Raw genomic sequence first — 25,144 nt, 5'->3', positions numbered from 1 at the left:
CTCAATATTTTCGCTATTATTGTGGCAGAAAAGACATCATTTTACACGAATAAAAATACTGACATTAACACCTCAAATGAGCACACCACACAGTCAGTAAAGCACACTCATGTGGGTTGACGAATTAAAGGTGTGGCACTGCCTCGTGCTCTTTGTGCCCTTGAGGATTTACAGAAGGAAACTCGGGTTCAAAGAAGTAAAGTCAGCCCCAGGTTGCAAAGCCAGTGAGTGAGAGATTTTTCATATGAACTCAGGCTCCTTTTATTATTATTATTATTTTAAATTTAAATCCAACTTAGTTAACATATAGCGTAATAATAATTTCAGGAATAGAATTCAGTGATTCATCACTTACATGTAACAGCCAGTGCTCATCCCAACAAGTGCCCTCCTTAGTGCCCCTCACTCCTTTAGCCCTTCCCCCCCACCCAACACCCCGCCAGCAGCCTTCAGTTTGTTCTCTGTATTTGAGTCTCTTGTGGTTTGTCTCCCTCTCTGTTTCTGTCTTATTTTTACTTCCCTTCCCTCACATTCAGCTGTTTTGTATCTTAAATCCACACATGAGTGACATCATATGATATTTGTCTTTCTCCGACTGACTTATTTCACTTAGCATCGTACATTCTAGCTCCATCCACGTTGTTGCAAATGGCAAGATTTCACTCTTTTTGATTGGCGAGTAATACTCCATTGTATGTATGTACCACATCTTCTTTATCCATTCATCCATCGATGGATATTTGGGCTTGTTCCATACTTTGGCTATGTTGATAGTGCTGCTATAAACATGGGGGTGCATGTGTCCCTTTGAAACAGCACACCTGTATCCCTTGGATAAATGCCTAGTAGTGCAATTGCTGAGTCGTAGGGTAGTTCTATTTTTAATTTTTTGAGGCACCTCCAAACTGTTTTCCAGAGCGGCTGCACCAGTGTGCATTCCCACCAGCAGTGCAAGAGGTGAACTCAGGCTTCTATCCACTCTTTGCATCTATGGGATTGCCTGCTTAGTTACTTAGGCTCTCCCAGCCTCAGTATATTTGAGCGTAAAATAGGAAAATGATAATTCAGAGGGTTCTTCGTTACCTGAGTATTTATTATATAACTCCCTGGAGTTAGGACAATTGTGTAGGAAAGCAAAAATCCTAGAAAATACAGATATTCACAAATGAATTACTTGTAAAACTAGCCCCCACTCAAACCCCTCGCTGCTCAACACTGGCTGCACCTCTGCTGGGTTTCCCGTCCCAGAAATGCCACTGTGGGTGTCTTTATCTGGGTTCCCCTGACGGCAGAGCCTGAAACCAGGCCCAGGTGCAGGTGTTTGGGAAGGGATCCACAGAGGCACAGAGATTGGGATAAGGGGTGGGGAGGGTCAGACAGGGAAGGCAGGACACTCAAGAAAGGGTGAGTTATTGAATGGTTGCCCTTGTGGACAAATGAGGCTCAGCCCCACTGGGACCCTCTCAGGAACTGGGTAGAGCATTCCTGGGGATTGTCCCTTGGAGGGGGGGGTGGGGAGAGGGAAGCTGGGATGTGCTTGCATGGTCTGGGTGACATTTCGTGGTTATGGAGAAATCTCAAGGCGGAGAATGCGGGAAGTGTCGTGGGAGTTCGAGGAGGGACAAGTCTCCCAGCACGGCCGCTCTGAACCAGCAGCTGTGGGAGGCGGTGCGTAGTCTAGAAACCCTCTGCTCTAGATCAGTCTTGCCTTGATTGAAGCGTGGCAAGCAAGAGACCACGCTATGCAGAAGGAATCTGCATCCATTGTGAAATGAAATCAGAGATCTTGCAAAAGTTGTATTTCGAGAAGTTGATGCCAATGATGGGGGGACCGCAGGCATCACAGGCAAAGCCTCTGAGTGCTTCCAGATGGAAAACGAAGAAGATCCATGATACTCATCATTCCGTGGGCACTTCAAAAGAGAACACGTTGTTGGGACGCCTGGGTGGCTCAGTCGGTCGAGCGTCCGACTTCGGCTCAGGTCATGATCTCTCGGTGTGTGAGTTCGAGCCCCGCGTCGGGCTCTGTGCTGACAGCTCAGAGCCTGGAGCCTGCTTCGGATTCTGTGTCTCCCTCTCTCTCTGCCCCTCCCCTGCTCGTGCTCTGTCTCTCTCTGTCTCAAAAATAAATAAGCATTAAAAACTTAAAGAGAGAACGCATAAATTTGACAATAAATTTCATATATAAAATAAAAAAAAAAAAAGAGAGAACGCATTGATTGAAAGAGGCCCCTGTGAAAATCGACAGGACATTCAAATAATTTTTCAACGACCTTTTAATGATGGTGCCGCAAATGTGAAATGTGCAGGTACCGTATGGATTCACTGGTAAGACGTAGAGTCAGGTTTGGGGGAAAATTATCTCTACTTCCTTAGACTCGCAGCACTCGCTCCTTCCAAGAGTCGGCGCATCACTGTGGTTATATTTTATATTGAATTAAGATGTAAATTAAACAAAATTAGTTTCATCACTGAAACGTTTTATCAGATGAAGTTTCAACCAATTCTTCCTTGAGAATTTTTATGAGATCGGGGCCTTTTTGGTACAGGTTCCTTCTAAGTGGCTTTTTGTTGTTGTTTTCTGATACTAGGTAGCATATGCCCTGTTCAGCTCTTGTGGTTTTGTGAGGATTAGAGGGGACCACACATGCACTGCCATTCTGTGTGTTGAAACAGTGATCATCCGCTGGGCCTGGGTCTCTGTCCTCCGGACGCTGCCTGGATACCACAGAGCCAGGAGAGCTCCCTGGTGGCTAGAAAGGGCATCTGAGCCTGTCCCTCCTTTCTGTGGTCTTTGGCATCCTCTAACGCCCTCTTACTTACCCTGGCCAATCCTTCCTGGACCCCAGGCTTCCTCCATCCTGAATGCTCCCTTCTCCAGTTCTTCCTCTTTGCTTGGGAGTAATCCTTGCCTGTGTGCTGAGGGGGGAAAGGCTGAGTACAGATAGTGACTTCTGGGGACGGCGTCCTGCCTTGGCTGTCCCACTCATCTTTTAAATGTTAAAAAAATTTTAACATTTACTTATTTTTGAGAGACAGAGAGCATGAGGGGGGAGGGGCACAGAGAGAGAGAGAGAGAGAGAGAAAGAGAGAGACAGGGAGACACAATCCGAAGCAGGCTCTTCTGAGAGCTGTCAGCACAGAGCCCGACGCAGGGCTTGAACTCACGGACCGCGAGATCATGACCTGAGCCAAAGTCGGATGCTTGACCAACTGAGCCACCCAGGTGCCCCTGTCCCACCCATTTCTTAAGCAGCACTGACAGAAATGATCCATCTGGATGGGCTGAGTGTGAAGGGAGGAAATTTAGGGGACAGATGCCCTTTGTTCCTTCTAGTTGCACTACGTAAGGAGTCCTGTCTCTACCTTACACCAAGGGCTGAAATCTGTCTCAGCTAGACCCGTGAAACATGATCTGACCCTAGACAATTGCATAATTTAAGAGTTTTGGAGAGAGAGGGAAAGTGACTCACACAAGTTCTTGCATCTGGCTGTGCTGTCAAGTGTAGGGCCCACAATCGGGATCTCCCTTGGTTTAGTGTTAGACGCTGGGCCGTCATATGAATTCCACTGAAATATACAAGGTTGTGTCCTATTGAAACATATTCCAAAGTTTCCTCATTGTGAATACATTCTACTGCCCAACTGAAAACCCAGTTGCAAAGAGTTCTAGAAGTCGTTGGATCATGATTTCAGAAGCCGGGAATCATAAATGCATAGAGCCTGAAAGTTGGGGTGTCCGACTAGCACAACAGTAAAACACGCTGTGTCTGGTGTAACCCAAGCTTTGCCACTTGTGACCTCGGGCAGGTTACTGAACCTCTCCAAATCCTAGTTCCTTCCAATGTAAAATCTCAGGACCTTGGAGTCGTAAAGATGTAGAGTCCGTGAATCTTCATCTCGTAGAATCATCAAGTCATGGAGTGGGTCACCTGACTTGTAGGTTCTTAAATGGCATTTAATGTTCATCTTTGCATCTTTCATGGCCAAAGTGGAAGAAGAGAGAGCAAGATTTGGAGGCTTTCATCAAGCCCATTCATTCTTTGCTTCATGTGTTCCTCGACCCGACCATGCACCAAGCATGCATTCACTCAAAGCACACTCTCATTCAGCCATGCATTTACCTATGCAGGAATCTGTTCACAAATACCTGGATCCTCCTCTGGGGCAGACCCTGGGCAGATGACCCATTGTCAAGGAATTCCCAGGCTCCCACAGTGGCCTTCCTATAGTGATTGTCTGCTTTCTCTGAGCTGTGTCAGTTCCCCCTACAGTGACAGTGTCCCAGTCTTCACGCTCCTCGGACTTGGTGGCTGTCACCTGCCGCGTGCAGAGATTCTATCCACAGAGTGTGCATCTCACCTGGACGGAGAACTGCCATACAGTCAAGGGAGCTGAGCAACTCACATCCAAGCAGAATAGCGATGGGACCTACACCCTGGAAAGCTTGCATTTGGTGAACGTGTCAGGGCCGGGGTCCGAACAGGTGCTCACCTGTAAGGTGCAGCACGAGGCCCAACCTCCCATCCAGGCCAGCCTCATACTGTCTGTGGAAGCACACGGCACATACAAGCCCATCGGAAGCTCAGGTAAGCCCATCTCCACTGCTCTGAGCAACTAGGTCACCTTTGTCTCCTGAGTGGAGTGAGGTATTTAAACTCACAGTGCCCCCTTTGCTGTCTCCTTCTGCCCATTGGTACTTAGGTCCCGAGATGCCTGCCCTCATCTTTGTGGCATTCCTTCTGGGCTTCAAGGTGCTGCTGGCGATGAGTTTCATAGTCACCTACATCTGCAGGTGGTGGAGCCGGTAACAGGTGAGTTGGGGGCAGGTCTTAGTACATAAGGAGAGAGGTCATGGTCACCATCATGGGCTGGCAAGAGGAGTCCAGGGTAAGGCCACTGTTTCACACTGTGCCTCCCAGGGAGATCCAGGCTCAAGAAAAGGCTGGAAACACTTGTTTTCTCCAAAGGTCTGTTGGAAATCTCAGAGGCTTCCAGCTCTCACGCATCCAGGAGTGCCCTGGGTTTGGAGCTTTTAAATGAAGTCCCTTGGAACCCTGGGTGGGGATCCAAGGTGTGGAGGTGGGATGAAGGTCAAAGCTTTGAGCCTCAAGCTCCAAAGAGTGCCCCCATATACTGTTATATACGCCAGTTTTCGTAGGACTTATTTTGGAATGAATTAGAAAAGTATTGCTAAAATCTACTAATGGAGCCCATCGAGGCACAGGGAGGCTCAGACTACTGGCAAACATGAATGTGGGGTGGGGGGAGTTCAGAATACCAGACAGAGGGGGCTGGGGTGTAGTGAGTAGGGGTCTTATTTCTGATCTGTACCATGAATCCAGGCAGTATTTGGGGAATTAATACAAGAATGAATGAATGAATGAATGAATGATTTTTCCACGATTGCTCTTGCATGATCTGCAATGAATTTCCTCCCACCCCGTCCAGGAGGTTCACATGGTGGGAGAAGCTGCCCCCCGCCCCCATTTCCATCCTGGACATGCCCCCTTCCCCACACCCTCCTGATGTTCCTTCTCTCGGAGCCCAGTCCTGATGTTCCGCTCTCTTCAGAGCAGAGTCAAGGATGGACCCTGGTCTCAGGGACCCAGAGACCCTGATGCACTGAGCTTCACACTGGCCCTGCCTCTGCCCCGAAGACAATCAAGAGGGTCAAGAAAAGAAGGTTCCCATTCTGTCTGTGATGAGGAACAGCCCTTCATTTTCAGAGCACATTTTACTTTCCTTTTTTCTTTTTAAAATGTGAATTGCAGTGCAGTTAGCATACAGTGTTATATCAGTTTCAAGTGTAAAACATAGGAATTCAACAATTCTATGCATTCGTCACAGCTGATGACGATTAAGTGTATTCTTACTGCCTTCACCTATTTCTCCCATCCCCCTCCCCACCCCCCACCCCCCACCTTCCTCTCTGGTAACCATCGGGTTGTTCTCGACAGGTAAGGGTCTGTTTTTCGGTTTGCCTCCTTTTTTTAAATCGTTCATTTGTTTTGTTTTCAATTCCACATGTGAGTGAAATCATATGGTATTTGTCTTTCCCTGACTTATTTCAGCTGGCATTATATTCTCTAGATCCATCCATGTTGCTGCAAGTGGCAGGACTTCATTCCTTTTTATGGCTGAGTAACGTGTGTATATGTGCAGTGTATATGTGGACATATACCCACATCTTCTTTATCCATTCATCTCTTGGTAGACACTTGAGCTGCTTCCTTATTTTGGAGGAACGCATTTTACTTTCATACACACCTTCTGCAAGTACGATTTTATTTGACACCTGTATGTTTTGAGGTTACTGCATGGAATGAGCCTGTTTTGGTTCCGAAACATATAGGAAATATGTAAGAAATCCTTGGTCCTACCCATCCTGTCTTTGCGAAATAGTAACATATTGCTGATACGGTCTCGTGTTTCTTTTAAAAACACGGTCTTGAATTTCATGTTTATCCTTCTCAAAGTGGATTTTAAAATTTTACAACGTGTTATAAATCCTTAAGGAATACACAATTTTAGTTTGCATGTTGTAAGTTTTATATAAATGCTGTTATACGGTATACAGCACTCTGGAACTTTTATTTTTTGGGCTCAGCGTAGCATGTGGGATTTCTTCACGTTGGTATATGTAGCTCCATTTTCTTAACTTTGCACAGCTCCATGGCTCTCTATTCTAAGAATACTCTGGGAGGCCTGGGGGACTCAGTTGGTTGAGCATCCGACTTTAGCACAGGTCATGATCTCACGGCTCATGAGTTTGAGTCCCGCATCAGGCTCTATGCTGACAGCTGAGAGCCTGGAACTTGCTTCAGATTCTGTGTCTCCCTCTCTCTCTCTGCCCCTCCCCGACTCATGGTCTGTCTGTCTGTCTCTCTCTCAAAAATAAACATTAAAAAAATATTATAAGAACATTTTACAACTTAGGGCTGGCTCTCAGGATAGTATTAAAGCTCTATCTGCTGTTTGGGTAATACAACTTTGCAACGAGCATTTTTCTCTCTGTTTCTGTGGGCACAAGTGGGAGAGTCCCTCTTGTTCCCCTGCTGTGGTCCACACAGCAGCTGTATTAGTGTCATTTGGGAGCTTTTCTAGTACAAAAAAAAAAAAAAGCTTTTCTTTTTTTTTTAACGTTTATTTTTGAGACAGAGAGAGGCAGAGCATGAACGGGGGAGGGGCAGAGAGAGAGGGAGACACAGAATCCGAAGCAGGCTCCAGGCTCTGAGCCATCAACACAGAGCCCGATGCGGGGCTTGAACTCACAGACCGCGAGATCATGACCTGAGCCGAAGCCGGACGCTTCACCGTCTGAGCCACCCAGGCACCCCAAAGCTTTTCATTTTTGATGACTTTTTTTTTTTTTCAAAAAGTTTTCGATGCTCTCATTTATTTTTGAGACAGAGAGAAAACACGAGCTGGGGAGGGGCAGAGAGAGAGGCAGTCAGGAACAGAAGCGGGCTCTGCACTGACACCAGAGAGCCCGAGGTGGGGCTCAAACTCACAAGCCGCGAGGTCGTGACCTGAGCCAAAGTCAGACGCTTAGCCGACTGAGCCACCCAGGCACCCCAACTTTTGATGTGACCATTTCCTTAGAACATACACAACATTTAATACGGTCTTAAAAGAATATTACCTTATAGAAAGATTATCGTACAATACACACAAAAATACTCGGAACAAATGAATGTGGGCAGTGGGATCACAGACCTAAATTTTTTTTCTAGACCTAAATTTGAAACCTAAAATTATAAAGCTTCTAGAAGGAACTGGAGGAAAACAAACAAACAAACAAAAGTAAATCTTTATGATCTTGGGTGAGCAGAGACTCTTTTAGGTAAGACATGGGAAGCACAATCTAGAAAGGAAAACATTGATCCATTTGACTTTATAAAAATTTAAACCTTGTTCTTCAGAAGATACTGTTGATAAAAAGGAAGGTGACCGATGAGAAAGTATTTGTCAAACAAATCTACTCGAGGACTTGTATCTGGGACACAGGTGGGCTAGGTACAACCCCCTGTTTGTGCGAGTCAAGTTTTATTCTGTGGCTTCTTTTAGGCTGAAACGTCAGAGAGAAGTAATTGCCATCCGGACCTGACGGTCCACAAACATAAAGCATTTACTGTCCGGCCATCTAAGACAAAGCTCGCCAACGCCTGAGAGACAATATTTAAAGACAAACAATCCCATTTTATAAGTGCATGAAAGATTTGATGAGCCGCTCCACCAAAAAACAAAAAATAAAATGCGTTAAAAAACAAAAAACTGTCTTCATTAGAATAGCTGTAGAACATGTTTCGATACCTCTTTTGGGCAAACGTTCCCACCTGGTTCTGGTTTCTCAGAACGGCCAGGCTCTCCTTGGCCCACACGCATTTGAGAATCACTTTGTCAACTTTCATTATAAACACCTTTATGATTATGATTTGGTTACACTGACTTTATGTACTCATTTGGGTGCACTGACATCTTCCAATGAGTTTTGCCACTCATGGACATGAGACACTTCAAGTTCGGTTTTCTTTGATGACTTTTAATTCACCATTTTATAGGGCTTTTTGTTCCGTCATGGTTCTTATGCATCCCTAGTTAGAGCTATTAACTAGAGTATTAACTTTCTAGTTTATGGAATCTTTAAAAATTATTATTATTGTTTGCACTGGGTTTTGGGCCTCTGTATAGGATGGTAATTGAGTTTTGAACATCGATCTTATATTCAGAAAGCTTATCAAGCCTGTATTACCGCTTATCGTGTGGACATTCTTTTTTGAGTACCTCTTATCGATCTACTCACCTAGATTAGATTTTACCTTTATTAAAGTTACATATGCACGTGGTTTAAGAGGCAAAGAGTTTGGTATGTTCTACATATTAAAACCAGAATCTCCCTACCTTCCACTATTTTCCACCCGTCAGAGGCAACCATTTTCCACTCTTTTAATTGATTATCTTTAACTGATTATTCTAGATGTCATAGCCAGATCTCATATAGCATGCTTACACTGTCACTTCTAGACATCTCCCCCGTAGGCATTGTTCACTGACATCCCACTATGAATGATGGGGATACAATGCTCTGGTATTCCGGACCCCACACCCTGCGTGCATGTTTCTGTCCCATCATCTTAATATGTTAATTTTAGATAACGTCATAGTGGGTGTCCACCTTAGAATGACAACGACACTGTGTTTTATAGCTCAGTCTTGTAACATTCCCAGCTTTTGTTTGCGTCTTTCCGCTCATGTGTATTTGGTGTAAACACCACCACATTCAGGGTACAGAACAACTCCATGGCCGCAAAGTTTCCGTCGTGCTGGCTTTTCAGAGTGCCCACCCGCCCCACCACACCAAACCTCTGGCACATGCCCATCTGTTCTCTACAACTTCGACAATGTTGTGTAAGCGGATTCCCACAGTACGTGGCGTTTTGAGATTGATTTTGTTCACTCAACATAATGCCTTCGGAAACTTACAAGTTGTGCACATGTAAATAATTTATTCCTTCTTACTGCTGAGTAGTAGTTCCTGCTATGAATGCACTATCGTTCGTTCAAGCCTTCCCTTATTACTGGACGTTTGGGATGTTTCCAGCTTTTTGTCATTACAGAATGTTGTAAACATTCCCACATGGGTTTTTGTGAGGTCCTGGTTTTCATTTCACTCAGATAAATGCCTGGGAGTGTGATGATTTCTGGGACCTATAACCCACTGCCTCTCCTGAAAGAGGAGAGAAGATGATGTAAGCACATACAACTGCTTTTTTTTATTCTAAGATATTTTTTTTTAGGTAATCTGCACGGGTGTGGCCCAAACCCACAGTCCCCAAATCAAGAGTCACATGTTCTGCAGACTGCGCCAGCCAGGTGCCCCAAGCACAGACAACTTCAGAGGTCCACACTGTACTATGCCTTTGGGTGAAATTTTACCAGTTGCAACATACAGGGTTGGAATGGGGAGTCATTTCTGGAATAGACCTCGTTCAATCACAAAGTTGGGCAGGCTCTGGTGAACCACTTTTCTTCCTGCTGCGTAACTCCAAAGCATGGAGTTACTTCACTTCTAGACATCTCCCCCGTCGTTTGGCAGGCTGGTGGAGGCTGAGGCCACAAGCCAGCCACCCCTAAGTGTTCTGGGCTCAGGAGCTTGGGACACAGCCCCCAACTGCAGATCCACCTTGGTCTGGGGCCCCCAAGTGGGGAATCACCATGAAGACCTCAAGCTGGGGGGAGGGCCCACTGGAGGGGGCAGAGACCCCATGCAGGCAGGAAGCATTATCTCTCCTGGGCCTCTCCACTCTCTGAAAAAGAGAAGAGGACCCCTCACCAAGTGAGGTCTTCTCTGCCTGACTTCTCTTTCACAATCTAGAAGCAGACTGTTGCCCCACAGCCACGTCACCCCATCATAGGCACTTCCTCTTAATCATGGAAGGAGGCAGGGTTTCTTTTCTACAGAACAGAGGCCAATTCTCCCCAGCACACACATTTGCACAGAGCAGGGTCCCCAGGCCTCCGCAATGTTGGCCCCTGCTTCCGGGCCCCACCTGCCTCCTTACCTGCTGCTGGCTCTGCTGTTGGGACTCACAGGTAAGCACTGCCTTGGGGTACAATCCCCTCTTCCTGATCCCACAACACCTCCCATGTCCCTGGACATCAAGGGCTTGCAGGTAACCAGAGGTGTGCTACCCAGGGCTGCCACAGAAGACCAAGGACTGGGTGTCATCTGAGAGCAGGAAGTCGGGGATCTGAGCATTTCCTCTATGCATCCATCACCTACAGCTTGTTACCAGAGGCATCCAGACAGTGGAGGCTTCCATCTGTCACAAGGACCAGTTTGAAGGTATTAAATGATCTAATTCTCCCAACACCCCTGCCTGATAGCTAGGACTGTACTGCTGATCAGCAGATGGGGAAATTCAGGCAGAGAGAGTTAATGGCCCAATGTCAGCTACCTAAGTCAGTGCATCTGCCGGGATTCACGCCCAGGCCACCCAGCTCCACGGTTCATTCTTTCCACCGTGTTATGCTGCTCGGCTTCTCGGTGGAGGCTAACTAAACAAACATCAGAAAATACAGAGAGGGAAACAGAAGAAGAGGCGTCACTTAGCACACTCCGAGGTCTCCAGAGTTCCAGTTCTGCTGTGTGTCCTCCCAGACTTTGGTTAACGATGTGTTGGGTGATTCCTATGCGCCGAACCTTTTACTCGGCTTTTAACACGTATGACAATTTCATGGAATCCTCAAAGTGATCTGTATGCTAGCATGCTGGGCCACACTTCATGTATACTCGGGAATGCACTTGTGTATGTGTGTGTGTACATGTTTGGGCATGAGGAAGGGTGCACACGTGGGTATGGGATATCTGAAAACGCTTTCTTATCGATTTCTTCACGCCACGTCCACTCTACGTGAAATGCACAGTGAACAGATGTTTGGTTCCCTGTCTCTCAGCTCCTCACCCACTTTTTCTACTTCTCTAAAGTACTGCTCACTATCCACCAAGCTCTTAAGACAAGCAAACTTCTCTCTGGGTAGAAGGAGTAGAACTTTGTGCGTTACTACCTTGGAGGTCCTCCATGCTGGACTGGAGTGGGGAGGAAAAAAGGGGGTACAAGATACCGAGGATCCTGCCTGTATGATCTGCACCTATAATCATATCCTGATCCCAACCATCTAGTGTCAGCTGATGCCTCCAGGCCTCAGGAAATCTCATGTGTAATCACTTTCCAATTTCCTGAGCACTCACCATGTGCTACACCCACTTGGAAATGTATGTGTCTGTTATGTCCTGTGATCTTTGTACCCAAGGTAGACATTTCTGTCCCCCTACATTACAGATAAGCAAAGAAGGCACAGAAAAGTCCAAGGTCACTCAGTGGTGAAGGCAGGGCTATGATTTGAACTCAGGCAGGCTGATTCTAGATCTCACGGGTCTAACCATTGCTCTTCTCGAACCCTATGGCCCCACATCCATCCCATGAGATTTCTGCAGATCTGCCAGTGGGTGGAGGGAAGGGTAGGGTGGGGGGGAAGAGCATTTGTGGTTTGTTTCTTTTGGGCTCTTCCGTTTTCTGAGTATATGCAAGTAGTTTTTTCCCCCACAGTCATCTTCATGGGAAATTCAGCTTCTCATTATATTTTCCTGAGAAATTCTCCACTGAAAATAGAGGGCAGGGTCTCAGACAGGGATCACACTGGGCAATTCACACATTACACCAATATTTACTGGGTAACTGCTAGGTGCCAAGAACTGTTATGTGAGCTTTGGGCATACTGGTTATTAAAAGAGAAAAAGTAGATGCCCTCGTGGAAGTTATATCGTAGTGGAGAAAAGAAAAAGAAACAACAGACTTACCAAATAAGGAAATAACATAGTATGTTAGAAAGTGATGAGTGTTATGTTTTCACTCTTAGGTGGATTCTAAGAAACTTAACAGAAACCCATGGGGGAGGGGAAGGAGAGAAAAAAAAAAAAGAGGTTAGAGTGGGAGAGAGCCAAAGCATAAGAGACTCTAAAAAACTGAGAACAAACTGAGGGTTGATGGGGGGTGGGAGGGAGCGGAGGGTGGGTGATGGGTATAGAGGAGGGCACCTTTTGGGATGAGCACTGGGTGTTGTAAGGAAACCAATTTGACAATAAATTTCATATATTGAAAAAAAAATTTAGAAAGTGATGAGTGTTAAGGAAAAACATGACAGTACAGCTGGAGAAGACAATGAGAGACTCTTCAGGGTGGGATGTATTTAAAGAGGTAGCCTGGGTGGGCATCACTGAACAGGGAGATTCGAGCAAAGACTACAAGAAGTTGGGGTGTGAGCCATGTGATCTTCTGGGGAAAGAGCCTTCCCGAACAGCACGGGAACAGCAGGAGAGTAGAATCCTCCTGTTCTGTTCAAGGGTTTGGGCTATCACTCTGAGTAAAATGGTTGCCCCTGCAAGGTTCTGAAGACAGAAATGACATGATCCGCCATGAGTTTTAACTTATGCTAGCATTTGGTTGAGATTAGACACCATAGGGCACAGACAGAAGCGACTAGAGCATTCAAGAGTTCGTCGTGTTCGTGCAAACAAGGAAAAGCATTTTGCACCCAGACAGCAGCCAGGAGAGGAAGGGGAAAGAGGTCGGATTGTGGGTGCATACAGAAGGGGAGACAACAGGATCTCCTGATACATAGGATTTGGAGTGGAAAGAGAGGTTCCCAAGGGCTTGGACCTGAGCATCTCGGAGAATAAAGGTGCCTCATCTGAGATGTACAAGGATGTGGGGGAAAACCGAGGAGTTCAGTTGGGGACAGTGTGAACAGTGAGAGGTTTGCTTCTATCTATGCAAATTGTTGAGTGGCTCATTGCACATACAACTCCAGAGTTCAGAGACGAGGCCTGGGCCAGAGATGGAAATCTATGAGGAATATAGATTCACAGATGGCAGAGTTTACACCTTTCCCTGGTTCTTGTTGTTTGTTTGTTTGAAGTATTTATTTTTGAGAGAGAGAGAGAGAGAGAGAGAGAGAGTGTAAGCAGGAGAGGGGCAGGGAGAAAGAGAGATGGAGACACAGGATCCAAACAGTCTCCAGGCTCTGAGCTGTCAGCCCAGAGACCAACGCATGGCTCAGACTCAGAAACCATGAGATCATGACCTGAGCTAAAGTCCGACGCTTAACCGACTGAGCCACCCAGGCGCCCCACCCTGGTTCCTCTTGATGCTCTGATCCCTCTTACCTCCTCCCTCTCCTGGTCCCTCCATGTCTTCCTCCGAAAATGCATTCCTGTTTCTTCCCATTTTTGTCTTAGCAGCTCAGTTTCCTCACCCCAATCTCCTCGTCCAAACTCATAAACCAAACCACTTGATGTTCTTGGCACACCCAAGACCTGGCTGTGGTAACACGTGCCCTCCTGAGGAGACATGCTTGGTCACAAATCGTGCTAAGTGCATGGGTTTTACCAGCTCACACTCTGCAAGAGTGAGCCACAAATTTTCTCCCCGAGGAGTAGCTGAGCAATAGAAAAGAACACAGGTGTGTGTGTGGTGCCAGAACAGCCCGTTTCTCTGATTTATATCCCTGCCTCGTTTTTAGGACACTTCCAGTAATAAGGAATAATTTTGTATTTCTCTGTGTCTTCAGAGACTGGCTAGTCACTGAGGCAGTGAAATCCACCTGCAAAGTCTGGCACACGCAGTTCAACGATTGCTCCAAAGGCAGCTCGCGTCCTTTCAATGCATAACTCAATGTTCAGCCATAGGCAACGTCCCACAACTCTTTGCAGAACATGAACAATTTTGTAGCCTACTATTTCCCCTGCTTAGACATTCCCATGGTTCTATCTCCCCCTTCGGGGGCAGGTTTCTCAAATGCATGAGCCCCTGGAACGATACATTTTCTTTCTCCTTGAGCCATTTAGTCCAATTGAAAGGCTCTACATGGGGGGGATCACCTTGTTTGAGTAGATATTTCTTATGTGCTAAAATATACATAACACGAAATCTACTATTTCAGCCATTTTTCAGGATACAATTCAGTGGCATTAAGTATGTTCACATAGTTGTGAAGCTGGTACCACCGCATATTTCAGGATTTTTTTCAACATCCTAAGCAGACACTGTACCCGTTAAGCAAGAATTCTCCATTCCTTCCACCCCCATAGCAACTACTTTTTAGTATCTATGAATCTGTCTTTGCTAGGTACTTCATATGCATGGAACCGTATATCTGTCCTTTTGTATCTGGCATATGTCACCCTAGAATGATACTTTTGAGGTTCATCCAGATTACAGTACATATCAGATTATCACTGCTCTTGGTTGTTGTCGCTGCTGTTATTGTTGTTTGTTTATTTTTGAGAAAGAGAGTGTGAGCTGGGGAGGGACACAGAAAGAGAGGCGCAGAGGATCCGAGGCAGGTTCTTTGCTGACAACAGTGAGACCAATGAGGGGCTCGAACTCACAAACCGTGAGATCATGACTGAGCCAAAGTCAGACGCACAACCATCTGAGCCACCCAGGCACCCCAAGACTATCATTGCTTATTAATGCTTATTAAGGCCGAATAAAATTCCATATATATACATATATATGTGTGTGTGTGTATGTGTGTGTATATATATATATATATACATCTGTGTGTGTGTGTGTGTGTGTATATATATATATATATATATATATCACATACATACCTACAGCAACATGTTGTTTATCCATTCATCTATGGATAGAAATGAATTTTTTCTGCTACCTTTCAGTTATCATGAATAATGCTGCTATGAACAAGGATGTACAAGTATTTGAGTACTTACCTGTAATTTGGGGGATATTTACCTAAGAGTGGAATTGTTGGATCATACGGCAAATTCTACATTTAAATTTTAATGATAACACAACTGTTTCCACAACGGCCGCACCATTTTATATTTCTACCATCGACATACAAGAGTTTCAGTTTCTCCACAGCTTACTCAATCCTTATTTTCTGATTTTTAATTTTCTTGTATTTTGGTTTTGCTTTCTTTTGTTTTTGATAAAAGCCATTCTCAGGGATGAAAGCGTATCTCATTGTGGTTTTGATTTTCATTTTTCTAATGACTAGTGATGTTCAATATCTTGTGCTGACTCACCATTTGAGTATCTTCTTTGTAGACATGTCTATTCTAGTCTTTGGTCCATTTTTTAACAGGGCTATTTGACATTTTTTTGTTGAATTGTAGGAATTCTTTATATATGCCGGTTATTAATTCTTTCTGAGACATATGCTTTGCAAATATTTTCTCCCATTCTGTGAGTTCTTTCACTTTTTTTTGTAAGTTTGTTTATTTTGAGAGAGACAGAGAGAGTGCAAGTGGAGGAGGGGCAGAGAGAGAGAGAGAGAGAGAGAGAGAGAGAGAATCCCAAGCAGGCTCCGCACTGTTAGCACAGAGCCCAACCTGGGGCTTGAACTCATGAACTGTGAGATCATGACCTGAGCTGAAATCAAGAGTTGGATGTCTAACCGACTGAGCGACCAAGGCGTCCCTCTTTCACTTTTAATATTGTCCCCTGCTATGCAAAAGTTTTTAATTTTGATGAAGTCCAATTTACATATATTTTAATTTTATTATGTGTTCCTTTGGTTTCTTATCCAAGAAATCATTGTCAAATCCAATATCATGAGTTTTGCCTATGGTTTTTTCTCTGAATTTTATACATTTAGCTCTTACATTTAGGTCCCTTCATCCAATGAGCTCATTTTTCTATATAGAGTAAAATGAGGGTTCAAATTCTTTTTTTGCATGTAGATATCCCGTTTTCCCAGCATCTCATGTTGAAAAGAGTACTCTTTCCCTCACTGAATGGTCTTGGCACTCTTGTTGAAAATCTTTTGACCATATATGTGAGGGTTTTTTCTAGGCTTTCTATTCAATTTCATTGCTCTATCCCTCTATTCTTTTCAGTACTATAGTACTCTAATTATTATACTATGTAGTAGGTTTTTAAATCAAGAAGTATGAGTTTCCCAACTATTTTCTTTTCCAGGATTGTTTGGTGATCTAGGTCCCTGGAAACTGCATATGAATTCTAGAATGGGCTTTTCCATTTCTGCAAAAAAAAAAAAAAAATGCCATGGGGGTTTTGATAACAATTGTATTGAATCTGTAGATCGCTTTAGGCAGTATTGACATCTTAACAATATGAAGTCTTCCAATGCACGAACAGAGGAAGTTTTTCCATTTATTTATGTCTGTTGGGATGAGCGCTGGTTGCTGTATGGAAACCAATTTGACAATAAATTATATTTAACAAAATAAATTCAAGTTAGTTAACATATAGTGTAGTATTGGTTTCAGGAATAGAATTTAATAATTCATTGCTTACATATAACACCCAGTGCTCATCACGACAATTCTGCTTCTTAATGCCCATCACTCAATTAGCCCATCCCCCCACCCACTTCCCCTCCAGAAACCCACAGTGTTCTCTATAGCTAAAAAGTCTCTTATGGTTCGCTCCTTTTCTATTTCTATCCTATTTTACTTTTCCTTCCCCTCCCCTCTGTTCATCTGTTTTGTTTCTTAAACTCCGCCTATCACTGAAATCATTCAGTATCTTTTTTCCAACTGGCCTATTTCCCTTCGCATAACACACTCTGGTTCCATTCATATCATTGCTATTGGCAATATTGCATTCCTTTGGATGGCTGAGAAAACGTACAAACGACTGACAGATACGTGGAGAAACATGCTCAATACCACTCATCGCCAGGGAAATACAAAACAAAACTACAATTAGATACCGCTCACACTTGTCAGAATGGCCAAAAGTAACGCCTTAGGAAACAACGGATGTTGGCCAGGATGCGGACAGAGGGAAACCTTCTCAAACTGTTGGTGGGAATGTAACCTGGTGCAACCACTCTAGAAAGCAGTATGGAGGTTCCTCAGAAAGTTAGAGACAGAGCTACCCCATTAGCCAGCAATTGCACTACTGGGTATTTCTCCAAAGTATACAAAAACACAGATTGGAGGACACATGCACCCCAGTGTTTATAGCAGCACTATCAACAATAGTATGGAAAGAGCCCAAATGTCCATTATTGATGAATGGATAAAGAAAATGTGATATATGTATCACTGAATCTCTCTGTGTTTTCTTTTCCTCGTCTGTAACAGGGTCCCATGTCACAGGCTCATCGCGAGGGCTACATGCCACCATGTACATGCAGCGGGCTGGGCTCACGGTGTGCACTCAGTGAAAGCTGTTGTGGATAAACACTTGAGCGGACGGACAGGATCTCACAAGGATGCTAAATACCTGCTTTGTTCTCCCTCCAGGTGTGGCAGGTGAGGCGGAGCTGCAGGTGATCCAGCCCGAGAAGCTGGTGTCTGTCACAGCTGGAGAGACAGCCACTCTGCGCTGCACCCTGACCTCCCTGGTCCCCGTTGGGAAAATCAGGTGGTTCAGGGGGACAGGGCCAGACCGGGAGTTAATCTTCAGTTTTGGAGGAGGCCACTTTCCCCGCGTAACAAATGTTTCAGACGCCACAAGAAGAAACAACATGGACTTTTCCATCCGCATCAGTAACATCACCCCAGCAGACGCTGGAACCTACTACTGTGTGAAGTTCCAGAAAGGGGCCCGTGAGGTGGAGTTTAAGTCTGGACCAGGCACCCAGGTCACCGTGAGCGGTGAGTATCGCTCCGTCCCCTGGTTGTGACAACAAGTCAATAAGAATGTCCTCCATCGCTTGAGCAACAGATAAGGATCAGGTGTTGTTATGGGTGCCCCTGAATCAGCCCCTTCCATGGATCAGGGACGTTGAGGCCTAGAGAGGTTGTGCTATTTGCTCAAGGCCCCATGGCTGGTAATTGGTGGAAAATCTGGAACCTCCGCCTGCAGGCTCCCAGCTCTTCCCTTTTCCAATCCTGACCAGCCCTCTGGTTCCAGTGATGAGGGACCGAAAGTCTGAGTGACTTTCCCAGTTACAAGGCCTCACCTCACCCCTGCCTCTGGAGAGACCTCTGCTTCATGTGGCCAGCACTCCCTTTACTCAGCACTTACTCAGCACCTGCTGGGTGCGTTCCCTGCTCTGGGTGCTGTGGAAGTCGCAGGGAACAAAACAGGCAACGGCTTTTGTCTCATGAAGCTTATGTTCCCCTCCCTTCCGGTGAGGACAAGCGCACCCAGGGAAGGGATGCAGGACGTCTTTCTTTCACCTTCAGAAAAGTCACAGTGAGAAGCATCCCAGGCTCCCTGTTTCTACAGACAGTCCAGCTTGGAGGAGAGGCCAGAGGTTGGGTATTGGCTGTGGGTCTGTCCAGAAAACCCTCGTGCGATTCAGGCGCTAACTCACATAACAGCAACTGAGTCTTTGCACATCCCTTGGCCATAGGCAGGGAAGGTGGCTTTTCTGATGGTGCAGGTATTACGGAAGGTCCCAAGGGTGCATCCTTTGTCTCAGCAGCACAGCTAGTACCTGGCTCCACCACCAGGAAGACCTGTGCCTCTAGCAGATTGCTTCTTCCTCTTCCCCAAGCTTCCCATTCAGGTGAGAACCGATGAAGGAGGACCCTGGGGGGCACCAGGCCAGATACTGTATCTTCATCATGAAAGCTACTCCGTATCACCAGAGCTACAGGGAGGGGCCTCGTCTTCCCTGTTCATAGATGGGGACACCGAGGCTCAGGGGATCTGACCCGAGCAGGAAAACAAGGAGCCAAGGTTAAATGCCAAGCAGCCTGAGGCACAGCCCTGCTCTCTCTGCACACTCACTGTCCTGGTCACAGCGGAAGAAAGCTCCAACCGTCTTCTTGATACTCTGGCACGGTTCTCTTAAAACGTCCCTGCCTCCCTGTTTCAGGTTCCTATGGCTGCAGTAGTAATTAGCACACTCTCAGTGGCTTAAAATGACACACATTCCTTTCTTCCATTTCCAGAGGCAGAAAGTCTGAAATGAGTTGTCAGGAAGCGTTCCTTCTGGCCGCCCCGGGGTAGTCGGTGTCCTTGCTGTTCCAGCGCCTAGGGTCCCATTCCTGACCTATTTCTGCTGCGGTCAATATGCCTCCTGCTCCCACTCTCCTGTCTCCCTCCTTCACTTGTAAAGGTCTCTGTGATTAAGTTGGCTCCACTCTGATAATCCAAGATAACGACCCACTCAAAACCCTACCTAATGACCACACAAGTCTCTCTTGCCATGGAAGGTACCCTATTCACAGACTCTGAGGGATCTTGGCCAAGTCAGGCATACTTTGAAACAGTTTCCTATAATCTATGTCCTGATGTGCGGGACGTATTTCAATATTTTCTAATTTAAGTTGGATTTAATATTGGCAGTGGGATTTCTAAATAACTTTCAGGCTCCTTGGCCCCTTCACCTGCCCTTTCCTTTGGCTGGTGAGGGTGGGAGGGCAGCAGTGTAAGTGACTGAGCTTTTGGATTTGGTGAATTTTCTCTTTTGTCTCCCAGAGATTTTGAAGGTTGGGCATTGTCTTCAAGGACTACTGAGAACCAGATTTCCATAGAATTTACTGTCCTTTTATTCTTTTTCCTTTGGGTTTAGAAGTTCTATTCGGAGATGAGTAACTAAGGTGCTGCCTTGTCCTCAGCAGACACAAGTGCCCTGAGGGCTTTGAATGCCCTGTCTCCAAAGTCCCTATCCCACATCTCAGTATCTGTCTCCCATCATTCCCCATCACAGCCCTGTTCTGGCAAAGCAGGTGCACTGAATCTGAGAATCCAGTCTTCTCTGTAGCGCCGATGTTCTTATGGTGATGGTGGACCCAATTATGTCCTTAGCTTTTTTCTTCCCTCTGGCTCTAGGAGATGTGAGTCTGCAATGTTGCCCGGATGTCCTCTTTCACACTTGACCTTTCAGGTGTGATTCACTGGTCTTAGTTTGCATCGTCTTTCTCTGAAAGGCATCAGCCCAGCAACACCCATCCAATCCCATAGTTCCTGTAATTCCCAACTCATTTCCAGATTGCCAGGGTACTCCCATCCTCTCTGCTCACATCATCCCAGGTCACCACTGTGAGGTTTTAGCAGTGACAGTAGCAGGGACAGCTGGGCCCTACCCCTGCCCCGCCACCCACCAGGCTGGGGACCTCTTGGCCAGTCAGCTGACTGAGACCCGGGTCTGTCTCTGCACCTGAGAGCTGGGTTTCCAGACCCCTCCCAGACAAACTCCGCAGGTCACCTGCCTTGGGAAGCAGCCTCTAAGATATACGAGAAGGGGGATAGCTCACTGTGGAGTGCTGCCCGATTCACATGCATGTGAGACAGGGAAGGAGGCAAGACTGGCAAAGGGAGATAGTGAACACAAGGCAGCACAGAAGAGTCATACTTGGACGAGCCGGATGCTATTATTGACTTTTTAAAATGGAGCGGAGGGGTGAAACCTCTGTACCCGCTCTTCCTCCAGGCCTCTGCTGCAGGCTGCCCTCTAGAAGCAGGTGCAAACATGGGCAATGCACCTGTTTCAACTGAGTATAAGTGCAGAAGGCCACCTAGCTGGGACCCACCATCTGCCAACATGCCAGGGGTAAAAATGGGGTCTCTGCCTCTTCCTCAAAGATTATTCCGTATATTTCAAAAACTTACTGGGACTTCTTGATGTAAATCTAAGAGCAAGAAGCAATCATTATAAAATGGCAAAGAATCTGAAGCTATGCATCCAGAACAGTGATCTATGTGCAACAGAAAGATGTTCCCTGATGTTGGCACCAGGGTCTGTGTGGGCTGGATGGTGTTTGAAGCCCCATTTCTTACCTCTCTAGGGTGTTGTCCAGGCAGCAGGTCTTGTGAGGTCAGGTCACCCTGAGGGCTCCTTCAACACGTGAGAACACGGGGTCATCAAGGCCCATGCGTGGAAGAAAGCAGGACAGCCTTGCACCTCATTCACCATGACATTGTCCTCAGTGTACTCGAGGCTGGGCTGATATTCATTGCTATGACCCTGAAAGGCTGGACATGTCCTGGTCCAAAGACAAGGTCACAGATTCACCCTACAGGACAGCAGTGAGTGATTTCCCACTTATCTTGTGACCCTCTGTAAACTATGAGCCTGTTCCCTCCTCAGAAGGAGAGTGTCAGACCTGCCCCATGGGGTGTGGGGAACAAGTCAGTAAAGCTCACTTGCATGTTGTTGAGTTCTCATTGTCCCCATGTCTTCCCTCAGGAAGGAGAGCTGGCAGCCTGAGAAAAGGTGAGTGAAAGGAAGTACTTCTTACCCTGAATTCTGCCTCGAGGCTCTCACAGGGGAAATTCATGAGCTTCAGACCATTGATGGGCCCAGGTTCCCTCGGTTGGGGTAAGTGGAGGCCCCTGGGAGTGGACTCCTGGATCCCTCTCTGATGCTGCCTCCTGTCCCTTCATTTTCAGACCTAGAACTCTCTCCTTCACTCTTGGTGGCTCTCTCCCTGGGCCCCAAGCTGCTGCTACTCGTCTTTGTCTCTGCCATCTATGGCCACAGGAAGCGATGGATTGACTGTGAGTCATGGACAAGGAGGACAGAGCCAGGTCAGTCCTAGAAGGAGCCAGGTCAGTGGAAGGGGCAGCCCACAGGTCATACAGGGTCAGCGCCCACCTGGAGTAAAGAGCAGGTGACGCATCTCCGTCCACACCCTCTGGAGCCTCAGGGATTGTTCCGAGAGGTTCCCAACTCCCAAGAAGACTGTGGGGGTCCTGCAGGAAGTAGGTGGGGTCAAGGGCTGTCAAAGGATGTGCACAGAGTCCTAGGGCTTCTTGGAAGGAAGTGGGTAGAGGGGCTGGATGGTGGGAAACCCCATGGAGACCATCTCTAGATTATTTGGGCGCAAGGTGTCCACATTTAGAGGAATGTGACAGGTGCCCGCTGGCTGCTCTGAGGACGACTCCCGCTCTGACCCTCCATGGGACAGACTGGAGAGGATGGGGAAGGGCGATCAGGACCTAAGGAGGAAGGCTGAGGAGGCACATTCCATGTCAGGGACCGCCTGTCCTCTCACTACAGGTGACCCAGGAGGAAAATAGCACCGAGGACATAGGAGACACGTGGAGAACATTTCTGGAATGATGAGCAGATAATGAAATGTGAACATGGGTCCACGGCTCCTTCCTTCCTCCCCTGCTACATGCCATCCTCGGTCTCTGCTGCCTCCTTCCTTCCCTGAGGGGCCCAGCCTAAGACAAGGAACAACTAGAAGCTTCCACAACCCTGCCCCAGATGCCTGCTTCCCCAGAGACCCACCTGCCCACAGTTCCTGCTGCTTCTCTCCCAGTCCTTGCTGCCCCCAGAGCTAATCTTCATACCTGGTCGTGAGCAGGGTCCATGGGAACGTGCTCTGGAAACTGACACACGGGTATCTTCCTAGAATGTGAGAAACAAGTCACGTGTACGTGTACCAGGCTATCTCTCATCCATTTCCTGGGGACCGTGGCCATTAAGTACACACTCAAGGCCGTGCTCTCGTGGGCCATTCCTCCCAACCCCCGGACTCGCCAGCCTCAGTGAGGTTCTCCAATGCCTCCTGAATGCAAATGAATCCCATCCTGCGTGGAAGAAGAGAAATGATTCTCCTTCCGCTTTGCCTACATGTCCTTCTACTCAAAGTAGAGAGGTTTCCTTCCTCTCCCTGTGACGGGGACACCAGCTCCCCGTTCAGCTTCATCTTTCCTGATCCCCCCGCTCGTGTATAGGTGCTGGCAGTCCAGAAACCTGGACCCTTCCCTGATTTCCTTCTTTATACCCCGTGTTCAATTCTGCCTTCATAATGCTATGTCCAGTGGTGACATGGTAAATGTTCAACAATCCACTTCTCAGGAGGAAAAAGAAGCCCGATTTGTAGTGCTTGTCCACTTCTGCGGCGTCTACACTTCCAATGCGGCCAATTTCAAGCTGCCAACAGTGGAACAACTAGCTTGCAAAATTCCTGGAAAGCTCTCAGGAGCGAGGGCAAGCCTCCTCCCGCCCACCAGGGAGCTCCACCCAGCACCTGCACACTGCTCGCTCCCGGGCTGCCCCCTGGTCCCGGCCACCAGCATCCCTTCCTGGGCTATTGCCACGTGCCTAACAGACTCTCCGGGTTCCGCCACAGTGACCCTTTGGAAATGGAGGTCAAATTGTCTCCCTTCTGTGCTTCTTCCCCCTACAGATGTGCACGGCTTGGTCTCTCCCCCTTTCAAGCTCTGCTGACCAGTCACTTTATGAAAAGCACCTTCCTCAAACCACCCACATAAAATACCAATTCCTGTCTCTCACTGTGTGTTTTCACAGCTCAAATCCAAACTGAGTTGTTTCCCTAGAACTTAAGATCAGCTGACACGATAAATGGAGACAGTGGTCACTTTGCACAGTGACGCAGGACTTAGGCAATGACAGCGCCACTGAAAGCAAGCGAAGTGATCTCAATAATCAGAGGGGAAAAGTAACAATTTTTCTGTGACCTTTAAAAACTTCTTTCAACACATTAGAAGCCCTCCAACTATCAGTTAGGAATGTATAAGGACATGAAAAAAGAAAAGTAAAGCTGTTATTCATTTGGTATGGGTCATTGCAAACATTAGAAATGTTGAAAAGGGAAGTGTTTTATCTTTTGTAAAGACTTATCAAGAGTAGTTTGCAGAGGGCTTGCCTTCTTCTAACCACAGTGTCACTCCTTTCTCAGTTGGGATCAGTTTCTAACATTCCATCCCTTGCACTTCCAATGCTGCGATATCTTTACAATATTAATGTGAATATATGCTGGTGTCACTCCCTCCGGGACATTCCCTGTCCCCGCCCCCACCCCCAGCCCCACCTCCTCAGGTACGTGGTAAGTTTATCTTCACTCTGCTCCTCTGGGTGCATATCTAGACTCGGGCAATGGTATTCCCGGCAGCATTCCCATGAAGGCCGCCATGGCTTCATGAACCCCTCTCACATTCAGTTTGAACTTGACCTCTAACCTCATCTTTTCTCCTTTCTCCTGTGCACTTTCAGCTTTGTGCCCATTCCCTTTTGCCATTTCTTCACTTTTGTACAATGTCACGCAGGTTTATCGCGGGAAACCAGGAGACTACATAACCACCTGCTTTGCTATTGTGGCAAACACACATCCCAACCCAATGATCATGGCACCCTGATCTCAGACTTCCAGCCTCCTTAACAGTGGGAAAGAAGTTCCTGTTGTTCAAGGCATCTAGTTTACAGTGTTTTCTTCTAGTAGCCCAAGTCAAGTAAAATCTAGAAAAATTATGGACTTTGCTTAATAATAATGTACCAATATTGGTTCATTAAGTTATAACAGATATACCAGATTACTGTAAGACATTAATAAGAGGGGAAACTGTGTGCAGCTGTATACTGAAACTCTGAAGGATTGTTCCAAGTTTTTTCTAAATGTAAAACTGTTTCACAAAATTGAGTCCAATAAAAAAAACTTTAACATCTTGTCCTCAGTTCTCTATCTTCCTTTTGCACCCCACTGGGGGACACTGCAAGGAAATGAGTGGTGGGGGGATTTTGTGTTTATATCCAGGTTTTATCTCCCTTCAGGTCTGAGGTTTCTTCTCCTCCTTCCTCTGTCCTCTGCCACAGCTCACTCCAGAGCCAGGCACTCAGAGATCCCAGAAGGAGCTACTTCTCAGTCCCCCATGACATTCATCCTAAACTTTTCCCAGTGGTAAAGCATAGATCGTCCAGGTGTGCTCAG

The 25,144-nt window shown here is 46.6% G+C and overlaps 1 protein-coding gene across 2 annotated transcripts; it reads left to right on the top strand.

The window, feature by feature from the left end:
* The first annotated feature begins 10,445 nt into the window (after positions 1-10,445).
* On the top strand, positions 10,446-24,886 carry LOC115510258 (signal-regulatory protein beta-1-like). 2 transcript variants are annotated; one of them, XM_030309909.1, is made up of 6 exons: positions 10,446-10,596; positions 17,810-18,163; positions 18,868-19,023; positions 21,652-21,678; positions 21,855-21,992; positions 22,465-24,886. In XM_030309909.1, exons 1-6 carry the CDS (start codon positions 10,527-10,529, stop codon positions 22,482-22,484), a joined length of 765 nt encoding a protein of 254 aa, XP_030165769.1. In that variant the 5' UTR covers positions 10,446-10,526; the 3' UTR covers positions 22,485-24,886. The 2 variants fall into 2 exon arrangements, with proteins under 2 accessions (XP_030165769.1, XP_030165770.1); XM_030309910.1 differs by lacking the exon at positions 18,868-19,023 and having other exon boundaries at positions 10,449-10,596.
* Positions 24,887-25,144: the final 258 nt, after the last annotated feature.

Source organism: Lynx canadensis, chromosome A3 (genome assembly GCF_007474595.2).
Source record: "Lynx canadensis isolate LIC74 chromosome A3, mLynCan4.pri.v2, whole genome shotgun sequence".
NCBI classification, from domain to species: Eukaryota; Metazoa; Chordata; class Mammalia; order Carnivora; family Felidae; genus Lynx; species Lynx canadensis.
The sequence above is the reverse complement of the archived record's forward strand: the minus strand, read 5'-3'. Positions and strand labels throughout refer to the sequence as shown.